The 17378-nt window shown below is 64.3% G+C and overlaps 2 protein-coding genes across 5 annotated transcripts; one reads left to right on the top strand and one right to left on the bottom strand.

The window, feature by feature from the left end:
- Positions 1–4068: 4068 nt before the first annotated feature.
- On the bottom strand, positions 4069–11183 carry NOC4L (nucleolar complex associated 4 homolog). Of its 2 annotated transcripts, none has more exons than XM_061170485.1 (15): positions 10972–11183; positions 10523–10643; positions 9933–10039; positions 9529–9636; positions 9215–9364; positions 9035–9134; positions 8904–8938; positions 8534–8584; positions 8340–8451; positions 8119–8179; positions 7876–7986; positions 7575–7735; positions 7403–7485; positions 7002–7115; positions 4069–4380 (listed from the first exon to the last, which is right to left on the bottom strand). In XM_061170485.1, exons 1-15 carry the CDS (start codon positions 11086–11088, stop codon positions 4354–4356), a joined length of 1458 nt encoding a protein of 485 aa, XP_061026468.1. In that variant the 5' UTR covers positions 11089–11183; the 3' UTR covers positions 4069–4353. The 2 variants fall into 2 exon arrangements, with proteins under 2 accessions (XP_061026468.1, XP_061026467.1); XM_061170484.1 differs by lacking the exon at positions 4069–4380 and adding an exon at positions 5499–6913 and having other exon boundaries at positions 10972–11181.
- Positions 11184–11225: 42 nt separating this feature from the next.
- Positions 11226–16912, top strand: DDX51 (DEAD-box helicase 51). Of its 3 annotated transcripts, none has more exons than XM_061170483.1 (15): positions 11226–11550; positions 11638–11789; positions 12816–12966; positions 13277–13422; positions 13509–13580; positions 13676–13782; positions 13946–14054; positions 14129–14274; positions 14421–14631; positions 14708–14823; positions 14904–15020; positions 15210–15311; positions 15425–15482; positions 15588–15722; positions 15945–16912. In XM_061170483.1, exons 1-15 carry the CDS (start codon positions 11241–11243, stop codon positions 15969–15971), a joined length of 1959 nt encoding a protein of 652 aa, XP_061026466.1. In that variant the 5' UTR covers positions 11226–11240; the 3' UTR covers positions 15972–16912. The 3 variants fall into 3 exon arrangements, with proteins under 3 accessions (XP_061026466.1, XP_061026465.1, XP_061026464.1); XM_061170482.1 differs by having other exon boundaries at positions 15425–15488; XM_061170481.1 differs by having other exon boundaries at positions 11226–11789; positions 15425–15488.
- Positions 16913–17378: the final 466 nt, after the last annotated feature.

Here is a 17378-nt window from a genome sequence, read left to right as displayed (position 1 = left end):
GGTCACACGTTTAATATTTAATCCACTTCCCAGGAATCTGTTGTGTCCAGTAATACTAGAAATTAGTAACGGCCTCTCGGAAATTCAAACAAATTCCTCACGGGTCAAAAAAGAAAGGGGGAATCAATACTTCAATGACAGACATTCGATGACAATTCAATACACCACAACTCAGGGGACATGCGGGGCAGCCAGTCAACGAGAATGCCACGTGCACACACGGTGTCGTCATGTTTCCGAGGCAGAGGGGTGGCCGGGGCACACGAGACCTGTGATGTGATGCTGGGATTTTTCATTAAAGGGATGCTGGGGAGACGGCAGATATGCACCAAGCTGGCAACCATGGTTGTGTCTGGGATTGGGGTCCCGGGGACTATTTTTTTAATATATATAAATTTATTTATTTATTTATTTATTTTTGGCTGCGTCGGGTCTTCGTTGCTGCGCACAGGGTTTCTCTAGTTGCGGCGAGCACGGGCTACTCTTCGTTGCAGTGCACGGGCTTCTCATTGCGGTGGCTTCTCTTGTTGCGGAGCACGGACTCTAGGTGTGCGGGCTCAGTAGTTTTGGCACGTGGGCTCAGTAGTTGTGGCTCGCAGGCTCTAGAGCGCAGGCTCAGTAGTTGTGGCGCACGGACTTAGTTGCTCTGCGGCATGTGGGATCTTCCCGGACCAGGGCTCAAACCTGTGTCCCCTGCACTGGCAGGTGGGTTCTTAACTACTGTGCCACCAGGGAAGCTCGATCCCGGGGACTATTAATGGTCAGTTTCTGTAAAAGGGAAGAAGCATAACTCACCTATAGATACAAATGGAAGCCTGTCAGAGAGTCAATTTAACCGTTAATTAATGAAATGGCTGGTAAAACTTCAAAGTGTTCCTGGGGGGACCCGAGAGCAGGCCTATTGGGAGAACTGAAGTGAATCCCCCAAACTGATGCAAAGCTGGCCCCCTTCCACCTGCGGGGGGGACACCACTGGCCCTCCTACAGACCAAGTTCATTCCGTGGACAAGATCTATTTGCATAGCTCTTGGTCATGTCCACCAAAGAAGACCCAGAGACAGACAGATAGACCAGGAAGGTCGCTAGACCAGGGGTGGGCAAGCTGTGGCCCGCAGGCCGGATCTGACCCCCTGACTTTGTAGAGAGCTTTATAGGCACACAGCGTTCACGTCCGCGCGTCCTGGCGGCTTTCTACAGCAGAGGTGAGCTGCTGCCCCTCGCCACCCTCTGGGCTTTCCAGAAGCCTCGTGGCCGGCCCCCCCGGGCAGCGCCCATCTCCCAGAGCAGTCTCCTGGGAATCTCCTTGATCATTTCAGAGCCTCACAGGTTCTCCAGATGCAGCTTTCCCTTCCCACCTATGTCTATTTCTATAATAACTGAAGTTTTTATAATGAGCACAAATGAATTGTGTGGTGAAGAACAATTTTGCCCTATTTTGGCACATCTGTCTTGGCAGGCCTTTAAGCCTCAAGCAATGTCAGTGGTCCAGGCCTCGTCTGACCTCTGACACGCCGTACTTAACGACCTCAATGGCTCCGGCTCTGACCCCAGAACAGCCCAGACCTCAGGGGAGCTCAGCCCCGACGTTCCAGCCGCCCCAGCTCCTGCCGAGGAGAGCAGAGACCAGCTGTCCCCCCCGAGCCCTGCGCGGGCTGCAGACTCATGAGTGAAATCGATGTTGTAGTAGTTTCTTGCCTCTAAGTTTTGGACTGATTTCCTACGCAGCCAGGGCCCCTGGAACCGCCCACTTCGTGGGTGAGAGGACTGAGGCCTGGAGGGGCCGGGCAACTTTCCCGAGCGCAGAGCGGAGCACCAGCCGGTGGGCACCGAGGCCGTGACCTCACCGGGCCATGATCAGCTGGGAGCAGGGGTGGGGCCCCGGGCGGCTTCCGTTAACCCAGGATGCCCCATGGAGGAGGGCGGCTTGGTGCCATGGGGCCAGCTGCTGCCCCCCACCCCGTGCCCCCAGCCCAGCGGGAAAGCCCTGATGGGGGGTGCACATTCCCCAAGGTCTACGCCCTGACTGATGTTTCAGGAGATACCCCTCTGACATCCAGTTCTCTGCAGCTTATTTGCTATATGCCAATTAAATGCTTGAGCATTCCTATCGCTGGAGAGGGTTCTCCGCGTCTCGTGATACATTCCTCATTACGCGTGTGACTATGACTTAATCATCCAACAGCCCCATTCATCTCCTGGAGGGAGACAGAGAGACAGACAGGGAGAGGGAGAGACAGACAGGGAGACAGAGGGACAGAGGGACAGACAGGGAGAGTTTTGCTCCAGAGACAGGGCTGGCCTGTTTGTGCAGCAGGAACAGGGGACGGTGCCCCCGGCACACAGCAGGCAGCCACCCCGACAATGGGCCACCCCCGCCCTCCCTCCAGGCTTTTCTGAAACTCTGGACCCGACAGCCCTGGAGCCCTGGCATCATGCAGCGGGGCAGTCAGCGGGGGCCCGCCGCAGATGCAGGAAGGGGTCCCCCATGTCCCTGGCTCACTGGGTCTCAGTAACTTGAGAGGCAGGACCACGGGTCATGCAGGAAACACCGCGTCCCTGTGTTTTTGCCGCGGGATTGAAATTCTACTTCAAGCTCCGGCTCCGGATGCAGCAGAAATGAGGTCTCTGTTGGTCAGGGTCCCCCCTTTCCCCGGCGGTGTCGGGACGGAGGTGTATGTGCCGGGAACAGAGAAGCAGCGTTTGAGTCAGGGGGAGGGCAGGCTGCCCTGAGACTGGCAGCAAGGAGACCACGGTCACCCTGAGCGAGTGAGGCGGGGAGGGAGGGCCCAGGCCGGCTGGGCAGGCACACCCAGAGCGGGGCTCCCTGCGAGGAGCCTGGACTCAAGGCACTTGGGAAGGACTTGGCGGTCCCCCTCGCTGGCACCCCGAGAGACCCGTCTTCCCATCCGTCCGGTTGGAGACCACACAGGAGGCCGCCAGTCCTCTCCTCCCCACCATGAGGCTCCCGCCTGCCCTGCTGCCCCTGGGGATCCTGGATGCCCTGTCCAAGGCCGTCCGCCAACCTTTCTACTCCGGAGGTGCCTCCCGCCCTGCTCCGGACCCTCATCATAGCGGGGTATCAACCCCCGTACTGCTTGGTGGGGTGGCAGGTGCAGGGACCCTCTTTCTCAGGGGCCCTCCAACATCATGCACACTCAAGACCATCCCCACCCTGACCCCGACTACAAGTCCAAGGTCCCTGAGATCCCCTCGGGTTGGACAACCCCCTGGGAGGACTACCCGAGCCCCCTCAGGGCTCTGTTCTCACGGTCCTGGTTCACTGCAGGGAAGGGGCGTGAAGCAGCCTCAGCCAAGGGAAGGGCGCAGGACAGACCCAGGAGATCCCCGACCACGAGCGTCCGGTGTCTTCCCCGTGGGCCCTGACGTGTGACAGCACACGCACGGAGTGCTGCCAGCCGGGGGCTCCCCGCCTCGGCGTCCCGTTTTTACCGGGGCTGTGGGACACACGTGGCTGCCCCCAGTGTCCGGCCCCTCCGGAGGGGGAGCGGATGCCACTCAGCCCAAAGCCCCGCCGTGACCCCAGCGGGGACTCTGACGGGCCGTGGCCCCGCAGACGGCGCTCCCATCAGGACGCCCGGGGCCTCGGGTCCCTCCTGGAGCCGGACAAAGGCCAGCCCTCAATTTCAACCAGGTTAAATCCCCCACCAGACGCCAGACTCCCGGGGGCGGGCATGGCAGGCTGGCAGCGCAGAGTGCGTGGACCTCCCTCCTACAGACCCCAGCCCAGGCGCCGCCGCCCGAGGGGCCTGGCTCTGCGCGTCCACTCAGGTTTCGATTCCTGCCGGAGGCCTGGGGCTGACCCAGCTCTGAGTGGCCACCCGGCCTTAGAGGGAGAGGATGGCAGAGACCACTCTATGGGGCCCCGAGCAGGCCTGTGGGGACTTCTGGCCTCCAGACGCCTTCCCATGGGCCTCATCTTGAAGCAGGAGAGGTCAGGATACACATCGCCCCATTCAGGGGCGATGGGAAGTTCTAGAACGAGATATAGGCAGTGGTCACGTCATGAATGCACAAATGCCACTGAATCATGCATTTTAATAAATTTATTTTATTTATTTTTGGCTGCACTGGGTCTTCGTTGCTGCGCGCAGGCTTTCTCTAGTTGAGGTGAGCGGGGGCTACTCTTCGTTGCGGTGCGTGGGCTTCTCATCGCGGTGGCTTCTCTTGTTGCAGAGCACGGGCTCTAGGTGCACGGGCTCAGTAGTTGTGGCTCGCGGGGCTCTAGAGCACGGGCTCAGTAGTTGTGGCGCACGGGCTTAGTTGCTCCGTGGCATGTGGGATCTTCCTGGATCAGGGCTCGAACCCGTGTCCCCTGCGTTGGCAGGCGGATTCTTAACCACTGCGCCACCAGAGAAGTCCCTGAATCATGCATTTTACAGTGGTTAGCTTTATGTTTTGTGGATTTCATTTCAACTTTTAAAATTTAGTGCATCTCAAATATCAAATGGGGCATACTTATGCTAAAAAGGTATTCATTCTGTGTCTGAAATTTTTTTTTAAGCAGTCTGTAAAAACTGGACCTAGGAAACGACAGCGTCCCTAGTGCCACAAACAAAACATCTACGTGGGCAGGTGGAGGGAGGCTTTGGGCAGGTGTACCTGGCCTCTCCCCCAGCGCGGGCAGCATGAGGGTCTGTGTGGGCGACCAAGTGGCGGCAGAGGGGAGGGTGGGTTACGGGACTGGGGACCGAGCGGGCTTCCACGTCTCCCCACACGCCCACCCTTTCACATGAGTTCCTAGTTAGGCTCATGCTGCTTTTGTAATTTACAAACGACAAAGAAACTGGGGCAGAGCTTTAGTTAAGCAAAAGGCAGCTGGCTTCCCCTTCCTCCTCCGAGGGAGCCATCGGAGGAGTGAAGCTGCCAGCAGCGGGTTCACTGGTGCCTGCCTTTTTTTCTTTTTAAACATATAAACGTTTACTCTTTCTAAGTGCCTGCATTCTCGTCTCTGGGCTCAGAGGTGGGTCGCTCACAAGTGGCTCAGGACAGTCTCCTGGTACAGACCAGGGAGCCGCTATTTCCTCCACCCTCCTGTACACCTGCCCGAGGCCCTTCCCTCCGCCTGCCCACGTAGACATCTTATTTGATCCCAGGTGGTTCCAAAGCCCTTGAAAGTCTGAGCTCGTACCTCCTCTGGAGCCAGGAGCCCTGCAGTCAGACCCATGTGCCCCGGAGGCTGTCCCGGCCACCCCTCGGGCTCCTGAAGGACAGGCAGAGCCCCAGCGGTGCCCCAGCCCCCGTTCAGTTCTCGCCTCCAACCCACCACGCAGCCTCTCAGCCAACCTCACAGCCGCTGGGAAGGGCACTCTCACCCCTCTTCCCCCACGGCCAACCAGGGCCAGAAGACAGGAAATGGGGACCTGCCGGAGGTCAAACACGGCAGAGTGCAGCTGCCCAGGGACCAGAGTGGCTATGGGCCACAGCAAGGACCTACGGGAGCACAGGACGCCGAATCCAGACAAGACCAAGAGAACCTGTTCAAGTGTTTCGTAGTTTGTAATTTTTTTCACATAATGGTATTTTTCAAGAAAAACGGGAAGCCTCAGGCCGTCCAGTACTGCCCCCTGGCATCCCCACACAAGGCCACAGCGGCCTCTGCCCCACTGGACACTCCTGGTGCCAGACGGCCCGGCTCTCTCAAGACCGCCCACCCCCGCCCCCCGCTCCAGGCAAGCCCTGCGCCCCAGGGACCAGGCGGTTTCCAGGTCAGTAACGAGCATCCCCTGCGGCTCGTGGGAAGGCGGGTGAAGGGCAGCAGGGCCACGTGGTGTGCTGCTACCAGCAGGGCGCACTGGGACCCCGGGCCGGCGGGGGTACCTGGACACCAGATTGGCGGAACCCTTCCCTGCTGGGACTCCCAGGGTGCCCGCCACGAGCTCCCACCCTGCTCCCCGGGGGGAGGGGCGGGGTGTGGCCAGGAATGGGGCACAGACAGGAGGCGGCGGAGGGCAGCAAGGTATTTCCCTGTGGGTTGCCCCACCCCTGTGCCCCCATCAGCCCCTGCCAAGCATGGGCCGGTGCCAGGCGTGTGCCAGACCGAGTGGGTTTTTTAAAGGAAACGGAATCACCGCCAGAGACAGAAAACCCGGCACCTTTGGTAGAAAAGAAACCTCGAAAAGATAACCCTGCAAACACAACTGGGCTGCTGGCCCACTCCGCTCAGGGGGTGGAGGAACGGACCGGCCCCGCCTGTAACCCCCTCGATGGGGCAGGTGCTCACCCCCGGACTCATTGCACTTTTGGGGACAAAGGTGACCTCAGTAGGGCCTGGCCGGGCACAGCGAGCTTGTGCCCCTCCCTGCGCTCCCCCCTGAGACTGACCAGGGCACAGAGCCCCCCCCGACACCCCCACGTCACAGTCTAACTGCAAGAGAGAGGCTCTCGCGGCTGCCCTGGCGGAAGCGAGGCCCATCCCGTGTCAGGAAGCACAGCGATGCAGAGGGCCTGGCGCGTCTGCGGGGGAATCGCGGGGGCCGACAGAAGCCACGACCCGGCGCGCTTGTAACTGAGGCCCCAGAAGCAGGAGCTGCCCTGCAGCGCCCCCCATACCCCACTCACCCCTCCCCACCAGGCCGCAGGGAAGGGAGGGCCCCGGGCAGCACCCTCCGGCGAGGCCAGCAGCAGGGTGGGCGGGCGGAGGGGCAGCAGGTGGACGGGAGGGCACCCCAGGGGCACAGGTGAAGGACCTGCGCCTCCCGAGACCCCCGCCCACCAGCACCCCCCAGCGGCTTTCCCACAGGACCATCTGTGGGGGGCAGCAGGGCGTGCAGGGTCAGCTCAGTGTGAAGTGCTGGGCACAGAGATCGTCCCGCCGGCCCAGCAGGCCCCGGGCCGGGATGAACTCCAGCGGCACCGGCTCGGGCCCCTTCTTCTCCAGGTCCCGCTCGAAGATCTGCGGGGCGGGGACAGGCGGCCGGTCGGGCGCCTCGTGCTGCACAGCCCTCACCGCCCCAGCCCCCCGGCCCGCCTCACAGCCTCACCTGGAAGGCGGTGAGCTCCAGAAGCGACGCAATGCTGACCTCGGCCTCGGACAGCGCCTGGTTAACGGCGCCGGCGGCCTTGGACACCTCGGGGTGGTAATGCCGCTGGAGGGCCTGGAGGGGCACGTGGGATGTCACCGCCCCTCGTGGGCAAAGCGAGGGGCACAGGAAGCACTGAGCAGGGGAACATCCCACCGCCTCTGCAGGCCAGGGACGGGACAGACGGACGCAAAAGCTCCCCTGGGTGACCGAAGTGACAGGGCAAGGTGGGATCCTTGGGGACCTGGCAGAGATGCTGGCAGGGGCGTGCAGGTGGGGCTGGGTGGGTGGCCAAGGGGGAGCACCCAGGTGGGGTGGCTCCAGGAAGCCCAGGGAGTGACCAGCAGGCAGGGCGCCCTCACCTGCAGCTCCCACAGGGAGCTCTCCAGGGCTCGGCTCTGGGCGGGGTCCTCCTCTCGGGGGTCATAGGGGTCGGCGTCCAGCTCTAGGAACGAGACCCAGGCTCCGGTCTGCCACCTGCGCCCACGTGCTGGGCTCTTGGCCAGGCCTCCCAGGGGCGCCGGCCGCACTCACCAGGGCCCCTGGGGCGGTGCACGAGGACGCGGCAGGCTGGGTGTCTGCGCAGCAGGTTGCAGATGAAGGGCAGGACCGTGAGCAGAGCCTCGGGGGGTGCCGTCAGGGCCAGGCGGGCCAGGCGCTTGGTGAAGGCAGCCACCAGGTAGGCCGGCAGATGCCTGGGGGGGCGGGGGGGTGTAAGACCCCACCCCTCCGTGCCAGCCCCCAGCTCCCCGTCCTGGCCTGCGGCCGCAGCCCCACAGGGATGGGCCCGGGGCTCTGAGCCAGGCCAGGTGTCCCCAGCCCCGCCCCCACTCACGAGGACGACAGGAAGAGGTCGGCCAGGTGGAAGAAGCGGGCCCGGTACTTGACGTGGAAGACAGACGGGTCGAGCAGGCCATACAGCTTCCGGTAGAAATCAGGGTACTCCCTGGGGGGGTGAGGGGAGTGACGGAGCACGTGTCGGGGTAGAGCCACAAACAGAACAGATCAGGAACCCCGGCCCAGGTCACGATGAATGGGCAGAGCTGAAAAGCCCTCAGACCCCGAGGCGGACACTCACAGGTTGTGCTTATGAATCAGGATGAAAAGTCCGTTCAAAGCCAGGAGGCTGACGGCTCCACCTGCAGACAGACGCGCAGCCGTGGAGCCCAAACCAACGGCACAGCCCGGCCCCGGGACGCTGGTCACAGCCCCGCCGGCTGCCTGGCCCGGGGCCGCAGAGCGCCCCTCCGCACCCCAGTCCCGCTCCAGCTCCGGGCCCGCCAGGCGCCCCCTGCTCACCGAGGTCACAGGCGCGGGCGAGGAAGTCAATCATGAGGCTGGGCTGCGCCAGGTGAGGCAGGATGGAGTCGTGCGTGATCACCAGCACCTTCTTGCAGATGCGGAGAGGCAGCTGCCGGAAGCAGCAGGTCAGGTCGGGTGCGGCCCGCCCCGCTCGCTGGAGCCCAGCCCCGGGGTCCCTCCCCCACCCCTACCTGGTGCTTGAGGAAGCCGAGCCACATCTGCTGGAAGGCCTTCCTGTGCTCCTGCGGGGAAGCGGCAGGGGTGGACGCCCCCACGCTCCCGATCCGCCCACCCTCCTCCTGCCTCCGGTAGGGAGCCAGGGCCTAGGAAACCCCAGCGAGAGAACACCTCCCTCTCGGCCACAGGCCCTGTGTTCACAGCCACCCTGGCAACGACACTCAGCCCCAGGGAGGTCTCGGCAGGCCGCCTCTGACCTCCGGGAACCGTGCCTGGGCCCTCGGAGCCTCCTGTGACCCCGGTGGCTGACAAGGCCAGGAAGGGGGCGCCGGCCCAGGACCAGGGGATTCCCAGGGAAACCACCACCCACCCAGGGCGTCTCACCCTCAGATGCACGACCTTCCACTTGTTCGAGAGCTCTGCAAATAAAGCGAGGGGTCACCCGACACAGGAGAAGGCTGGGCCCCTGCCCTCCCGCCCTCCCGCCCTCCCGCCCTCCCAGCCCCGGCGCTTACCCGCGTGCTTCACGTAGAAGCTGGAGGGGGCGCTCTCCTGGCGGGGCAGGCTCACGGAGGACAGCAGCGTGAAGGCGTTGTTCCAAAAAGCGAGGGGCACCTGCCGCAGACCTGGCCTGAGCACCCGGACGCCGCGTGCCCGTCACCCCCCTCCATCCTCCCTGGACCCAGGCGGCTCACCTCAGGGCGCCCATCAGTGGCCCGGGCCACGGCGTCCGCGGCGGCCTGCATCGTGTGGTAGCGGATGTCGTCGTGTTCCAGATACTCCCGGAACTGACAGAGCAGCAGGGAGTGGTCCTCGTCTGCAGAGAGCAGGCCTCCTACCACCGACTGCGGGGATGGGGAACAAGGCGGTGAGCGCCTCTGAGCCCCAGGACAGGCGGCCCAGGCGTGCAGCTCACACAGCAGAGTCTAGGGGGGCTGCCAGAGTCCCCCCAAACCCCACAACCCACAGACAGCCGGGGCGACCCCCAAGCGGGCAGCCGGGGCCTCACCTTGAAGAGCTGGTGGGGGAACAGGTAGTTGCCTTCCCACTTGGGCTTCTCCAGGGGGTGCTCGCCCTCCAGCTGCACGAACTTCATGAGCGTGCTGAGGGCCAGCTCCTAGAAGGAGGGGTGGCAAAGGGACCGCGAGGCTCCCGCCACACGTCACCCCTGCAGACAGGCCCACAGAGCTCCCCCGGCCCTCAGGCCTGAATACCCACAAAATGAAGCTCCTGTGAGAATCAGGAGGCAGGACGGACGCAGCCACACCCAGAGGAACCAACCACAGAAAGAGACAGCACCCTCACCTGGACCAGCACCTGCAGCCACGGTCCCAGACCCCTCGCAGACCCCTGCTGTGCGGAGAGCCTGGGGGCGGGCTGCGCGGGCAAGCAAGGCCAGCCGCCCAGACTCACCTTGACCTGAAAGGAGGAGCGAGCCAAGAGCTCCCCCAGGCGGTTGCAGCAGCTGTGGTACCGGTGCCGCATCCACACCCTGTACTTGCGAGTGGCGCCCCGGGACCCTGCAGGTGGGGCAGGGCGGTCAGCCCACACCGATGCCCGCACACGCCAGACGGGACCCAGTCCCACCCTCCCCCTGCCCTCTACTCAGTCCCGCCGAGGAATGAGTGAAAACGAGTCACTGCGGCTCCAGACGTGGGGCAGGACCAGCACGTTCCCCCAGGCAGGATCCTCTCTCCTTTCATCCCAAGACCCAGACGTGCCAAGGACTGAGACACGTAACTCTAAACTTCCGTGGAATTAACAGTCAATGATACGCAACATCAAATCCCACAAGACACACAAAACAAGCAGTCACACCCCACCCAACCTTTCCTTACACTTGGCTTCAACGTCCCTATTACCCACCCCTTCCCCCAAACACAATCTCCCGATCCCACCGACCCGCATGGCTTATGATGGAGTTTTGGGGGGGGGGGGCTCATCCCATGTTAGCAAGATCCCCCTCTAACCTTATCAGAGACCAGGCCCTCCTGGACACTGACCTGCCATGACCATCTCCTCAGAGGGCAGCTGGCCCACAAACAGCTCTCCGCGGGCCAGCAGGGCCCCGAAAAGTCGGCTGCATGCGCGCACCGCTTCCTGGATCTCCTCCCGATCCTCAGACTGCGGGGAGACGCCGGTCGCGGGGTGCCCCGCCTGGAGCTGTGGCCCCTGCCCCCTTTCCCGACCAGGACCCCAGCACCATCCCACCCCACCCCTGAGCCCGCGTGACCCTCCCATCCCACCTCTGCCAAACCCCGCACCAGACCCTCCCACCTGGGAGCCCTGCGAGATTGGAGAAGACCCCCAGTATAGTCCTGAACTCCGCTTTGCAATTATCTGCCCGCATCTGAACCCAAGCCCCACCTCGTCCGAGCCCGAGAAGGCCCCCATTCTGGTCTCCAACCCCGGGACCCGGCCGCGACCCCCGCCGCTCCCCACGGGCCCCCACCTGCAGCACGGCCAGGATGTCGAACACGGCGTTGGCCTTGCCTCGGTTTGCCAGCACCGCCTCCACCAGGCGGCCCAGCGCCCGGCGCGCGCCCCCAGGGCCGGCTTCCCGTTCCATGCCGCCGCCCCACGCGGCAGAGACCAAACCAGCCGCCCCCCGGCTCCACCGCCCGGCGCGCCACTGACGTCACCGCCGGCGCCTGATGACGTCAGAGCCCCACCCGGCCGTCATCGCGGCGCGCCGGGCCGGAGTGGCGCGCGGCGGCCGGCATGGCGCTCTTCCACGTCGCGCGGTACTCGGGCCCCGAGGCGGCCGGGGCGGAGGCCGAGGCCGAGGCGGACGGCCGGGCTCGCGCGCTGCTGGAGCGGCTGCGGTGCCGGGCCCGAGAGCGGCAGCTGCAGAAGCAGCCGCCGCAGCAAGAGCCCTCGGAGACCGCGCAGACCGCGCAGGCGGCGGGGAAGCGGCGACGGCGGCCGCGCAGAACGCGGAGGCGCAAGAGCGGCGGGGCGCCGGGAAGCCCGCACGCACCTCCCTCCAAGCGGCGGAAGGCGGACAACGAGGATGAGGACGCGGGCGCAGGTGGGGCCTCGCGGGGCGGGGCGGGGCCCTGGGACTCGGGACCGCGTGGGGCTGACGCGCCGCCCCGCCCCCGCTTCTGCCGCGCAGAGAGCAGCGAGGAGGCGCCGGCGGGGAACAGCGTGGGAGCCGAAGCCGCGGGGTCGCCGGAGGGCCAGGGCGGACCGCCCCCCGAAGAGGCCTCTGGTCCCCCAGCCCACGCCCTGGTGCTCGGGGGCTTCGGGAGGAGCAAGGCGCCGAAGGTGAGCGGCCCGGGGGGAGGCTGCAGCGCTGGGGTGGCTGTCGTTACCGCGGCTTGTGTTCGTGGGACGGCTTGGAGGACGGTGCTTGCGCCTGGTGGGTGTATGGTTTGTGCTCGGTGAGTGAACACCTGAGCCGGGCAACTGCTGATGTCTTAGCAGCCTTGTTTACGGTTTGAATCTTGTGCGAAGTCGGCACTTCTACTTTCAATTGTAAGAGTCCTCTTTTTTTCCCGAAACCAGCGGGTTGATTTGGTTTCCGTGCTGCTGTCATAGAGATCTCTCTAAACAGCTTCGTTTCCTTGGTGCACATTTAAGGAGCTTCCAATCTAGCGTGCTCACCAATCTAGCGAACAAAATGGGAGATCCAACCAGGTCTACCAGGTTCCTGGGCGAGTTGCAGATTCACGTTAGCATAAGAGATTTCAGTAGTCGAATACGTGAGCTAAAGGATGCCTGTAGGGTGAGCCTCATCACGAAGAATAAGAGAGGCTGGGCACAGTGCCCTTGGGGAGATCCACTTTGAGTTGGAATCAGAAGACAGGGATCAGCCTGGTTAAGGTGGGGTGGGGGCAGGGAAGTGTGTGCCAGGGAGAGGGCCGAGTTGGGGCAAAGGCCCCGAGGTAGCAATGAGCTTGGTGTGTAAAACGACAGAGGGTTTGTATGGTTGGTGCAGAGCCAGTGATAGCAAACAAAAGCGCGGGCAGGAGAGTGCCAGGTCACGGGTACCTTGCGGGTGTAGTCTGGAGCACAGATGTCATTGGAGCACGGGTGTTATTAGGTGCGAAGGTGAGCTCCTGGGTGGTTTGGCTCAGGGAGTGGCGCTTTTCGGTAGGTATTTTTCACACCCTCTAAAGGCTGCACGGAGAGTGAGACGTGGGCGGTCCAGGAGAAGCTAGAAAGCTTGCCTCTTTCTTGCAGCCTCTTCAGCTTGAGTGTTTTGAGTGCTTGGCTTCTGGGGCTTTGCTCTGCTGGTCTGGCGGGTTTTGGAGAATTCACCTCGTCTCTTTCTCTTTCCCTTTGTGGTAGGTCCAGCCTTTCCTGCCAGCGTGGCTGGCTGAGCCAAGCTGCGTTGGAAAGAATGTCACCGAAGGCCTGGTGTCTATCGAGGATATCCCGGAAGTCCACCCGGACCTGCAGAAGAGGCTGCGGGCTCAGGGCATCTCGTCTTACTTCCCAGGTGCCCCTGCCCTGCGCAGGTGGGGTGGGGGTGGGAGCAGGGTTTCCTTCCAGAGCATCTTCTCCCAGAGCCGTGCAAGGCCATCGCTCAGCAGCTGCCCACACAGGCAGCCTGTGCACACGTCCAGTGGCAGGTGTGGTCTTGGCCTCAGCACCTCCAGACTCTCAGCGCTCCGGGAGGCTCTGGTGCTGACCTTGAGCGAGAGCCCAGCCCAGAGGTCACAGACAGGGAGGCGGCCGTCTCCGGTGCCTGTGCTAGTACTGGGTGTCCCTGCACCGACGTGACATGCGTCTCGCCGTTCCTTGTCCAGTGCAGGCAGCAGTGATTCCCGCTCTTCTGGAGAGCACAGCCCACGGGTTTCTGGTAAGCAGAGGCGGCTACCGGCCTAGCGACCTCTGTGTTTCTGCCCCAACGGGCAGTGGGAAGACCCTGGCCTTCGTCATCCCCGTGGTGCAGGTGAGCGTAGGGAGCCCTCACCCTCCAGGCGGGGCTGCAGGCAGGGAGCGGCCCTGCTGACACAGGTGGCGGTCGTGCCCCCGCAGGCCCTGCTGCGGCGAGCCGTGTGCCAGGTTCGTGCCCTGGTTGTGCTGCCGACCAAGGAGCTGGCCCAGCAGGTACGTGGACCCCACACCTGGCGGTCAGACCCAGGGTCTTCGTCACTGCGGCGTGGGGCCTCAGGTCACGCTGGTGATGGCTGCTCCTCCTCCAGGTGAGCAACGTGTTCAGTGTCTACGCAGACGCCACTCCTCTGCGGGTCGCCCTGCTCACCGGGCAGAAGTCGCTGGCCAAGGAGCAGGAGAGCCTCGTGCAGGACACGTAGGTCCCTCCGGTCTGTGGGCTCCTCCGAGAGGTGGGCCCGCTCTGTGCAGCCGCGTCGTAGCCATCTGGCCCCGGGGAGCGGAGCGCTGCCGTCCACAGGGTCGCCACGTCGGGGGCGTCAGTGCAGGGCGGCCCTCCTGAGCCACTCTCCGCTCCGCAGAGCACACGGCTTCCGCTGCCTGGCAGACATCGTGGTGGCCACGCCTGGCCGCCTGGTGGACCACGTCGAGCAGACCCCGGGATTCGGCCTCCAGCACCTCCGCTTCCTGGTAGGTCGCCCCCACGGAGGGAGGCCCGGGCCCAGACCCGAGGCCGACCTGCCCCCCCACCCCCCGCCCCGCAGGTCATCGACGAGGCCGACCGCGTGATAGACAGCATGCACCAGTCCTGGCTGCCGCGGGTGCTGGCCGCGGCCTTTCCCAGGGAGGGCACTAGGGGCCCCTTTGCTCTGCTCCAGAGAACGCAGCCGCGGGCTGTGACTGCAGCCAGGTACCGGGCCCTGCACTCTACTCTGCGCCCAGTGGGGCCGCCCTGAGCCGGTCCCCTGCGCTGTCCCCTGTCTGAGACGCTCTCCCGCCAGGCGGGGGTGGGCTGGTTGGGCTGTGCTGCTTTCCCAGCCTTCCCTCCCCTTTCAGCGTCTGCTGCCCCCAGATGCCACTGCAGAAGCTACTCTTCTCGGCCACGCTGACCCAGAACCCCGAAAAGCTGCAGCAGCTCGGCCTCTACCGGCCCCGGCTCTTTTCCACGGGGTCGGCGCACGGGGGCCCCCGAGACCGCGCCGCGGACGGGGACGGGGACGGGGACGGGGACTCGGGTGGGAAGTACGCCTTCCCTGCGGGGCTCACGGTGAGCAGGGCGCTTGGAGGGGGAGGGGGCGCGTCTAGGCACCGGGCTGTGGCCAACCTCGCGCCGTCCCCCGCAGCATCGCTACGTGCCCTGCAGCCTCCGCCTCAAGCCGTTGGTCGTCCTGCACCTGATCCTGGAGATGAATCTCTCAAGGGTTCTGTGTTTCACCAACTCCCGCGAGAATTCCCACAGGTGAGGCCGGCACGGTGCGGGGGCCGGAGGGGAGAGGAGGTGGTTCTCCCCGCCCACTGGCTCCGGCCTCTCCCGCCCAGGCTGTTCCTGCTGGTCCAGGCGTTCGGGGGCGTGCGCGTGGCCGAGTTCTCCTCCCGCTACGGGCCTGGCTCCAGGAAGCGGATCTTGAAGCGGTTTCAGCAGGGGAAGATCCAGCTGTGAGTACCTGGGGAGACAGGCCGGGGTCCTGCTCCGGGGAGGGCGCTCGCACCGGCGTCAGCCTGGGGTCCTGAAGGGCGCCTCGGGCCCTCCCCAGCTCCGTGGCGGCGTCCCCAGCAGGGAGGGAAGGGGCGTGTGTCCCCGCTCCCGGCCTCAGGCAGGGCCCGCGGCCCCTCGTGTCCCGCCAGCCTCATCAGCACCGACGCCACGGCCCGCGGCATCGACGTGCAGGGCGTGCAGCTGGTGGTGAACTACGACGCCCCCCAGTACCTGCGGACCTACGTGCACCGGTGCGGGACTGGCCCTGGGTCTGGGGAGGGGGTGGCCTGGGGAGAAAGCCTGGTCCCAACAGCCCTCAGGGGCTGGGGGCCACCGCTCTGGAGGGGGCTGTGCTCCGTTTCAGGGTTGGAAGAACCGCCCGCGCCGGAAAATCCGGACAGGCCTTCACGCTGCTCCTCAAGGTGCAGGTCAGCCTGCGTGGTCTCAGCAGGAGGTGGGGCCCGGGCTCGCCCTGGGGGCCCCGGCGGGGCGGGAGCGTCTCCCCCTCACGTGCTCCTTCCCTGCAGGAGAGGAGGTTTGTCCGGATGCTCAGGGAAGGCGGGGTGCCCGGGCTGGAGCGGCACGACGCCCCCAGTGAGCTCCTGCAGCCGCTGGCCCCGCGGTACCAGGAGGCCCTGTCCCAGCTGGAGAGCGCCGTCAGGGTGAGGCGCCGCGGGGGCTCGTCTCGGGACGACCGAGGTGGAGGGAGGAGACGGGCAGGCGAGGCCCGCGGCCCGGAGGGGCCTGGTGCCGCACTCGCTTTCTGAGCGGGAGCGGGCGTGGGGCGTCTCTGCCCTCGGGGGTGGAGGGCAGGGCCAGCCGCAGGGAGTGAGGGGAGGGTGGCGCCTGCCAACCCCCATCCCCCCCGCCCCCCCGCCCCGCAGGAGGAGCGGAAGCAGAAAGCAGCCTAGGCCGGGGTCGGGACGGAGCGGCGGGGGGGCCTCCCCTCCCGGCGGGGCAGCCGCCTCCTTTCCGGAGACATCCTGAGCGCCGGTTGCCAGACGCATGAGCAGGAGACGGGGCTTCCTCAGCTGAGAGAGCCTCGGTCCCCAAGCGCGCCGCTGCCCTGGGCCCGGCCCCCTGGACACACGGCTCTGGCCCCGGCCTGAGACCTTCCAGGGGGCACAAGGTCAGCCCCGTCGGGTGGTCTTTCTGGAAACAAGGCTCCAGCGAAACTGTTTACACTCCCCCGGAACTGACGGGGTGGCATCTGCCATGCATTAGGCTGTAAGTTGGGGATCAGCCTTGAGGTACCTTCAGGAATTCAGTTTTTCTAACAGCGTGAGCCACCACCCTGCGTGGGAGAGGTGGCTCTGGGTCCCTCGCTGTTGGGGTGAACTGCCGGCCGCTAAGTAGCCGTTCCCCGCGCGGCGTTGCAGAGACCAGAGGATGCGCTGCGTGGTCATCGTAGCTGTACTTCACGATTAGTCACCGCGCGTGTAAGACGAGCGTCCCGGAAACAGGCTTCAAAGCACTGACCGCCGTCTCTGAGAAAGCCTCGTTTCCAAAACTCACGTGTTGACAGAGCCTTAATGGGAATGAACCGCGGCTCCTCGTGTCGGCAGAATAACCGCCCATGAGTCCTGGCGTCCCGTGTGCTCGCTGTCGCCCGAGTGGACGTCATGGGGCGGAGTGGGCAGCTTACGGGAGAGCACGCGGACCAGGGCTCGGGTCGCGCCAGCCCGGACCTCTCGGGGCTGTAAACGCACTCTGCATACCGAACCTACTCACATTTCAGTCCAGGCTTCGCACGGGACCCGGGGGGATGGCACAGCCATGCACGGCCTCTGAGAGGCAGCTTACCGGTCTGTGGATTGTATCTCAATAAAACATCTGTTTGTTTAAAAACAAATATGGACTTCTTCCCTGGTGACGCAGTGGTTAGGAATCTGCCCACCAATGCGGGGGACAAGGGTTGGAGCCCTGGCCCGGGAAGATCCCACATGCCGCGGAGCAACAAAGCCCGTGCGCCACAACTACTGAGCCCGCGTGCCACAACTACTGAATCATGCATGCCTAGAGCCCGTGCTCCGCAACAAGAGAAGCCACTGCAGTGAGACGCCCGCGCACCGCAACAAAGGGTAGCCCCCGCTCGCCGCAACTAGAGAAAGCCCGCGTGCAGCAATGAAGACCCAACGCAGCCAAAACTAAGTAAATTATTTTTTTTAAATAAATAAAATTTAAAAAAATAGTGAACACATATGTGCCCCTGGGTGATAGGATTGCTGGAAATACCAGATTGCCTCCTCAGCCTGCCTTTTTCTTTACATTCAGTCACGCTTGTGCCAGAAGACGGGAAGAGGCCCAGGCAGGTGACT

This window comes from Eubalaena glacialis, chromosome 15 (assembly GCF_028564815.1).
Source record: "Eubalaena glacialis isolate mEubGla1 chromosome 15, mEubGla1.1.hap2.+ XY, whole genome shotgun sequence".
Classification (NCBI taxonomy): domain Eukaryota; kingdom Metazoa; phylum Chordata; class Mammalia; order Artiodactyla; family Balaenidae; genus Eubalaena; species Eubalaena glacialis.
This window is presented reverse-complemented; position numbering and strand designations above follow the sequence as displayed.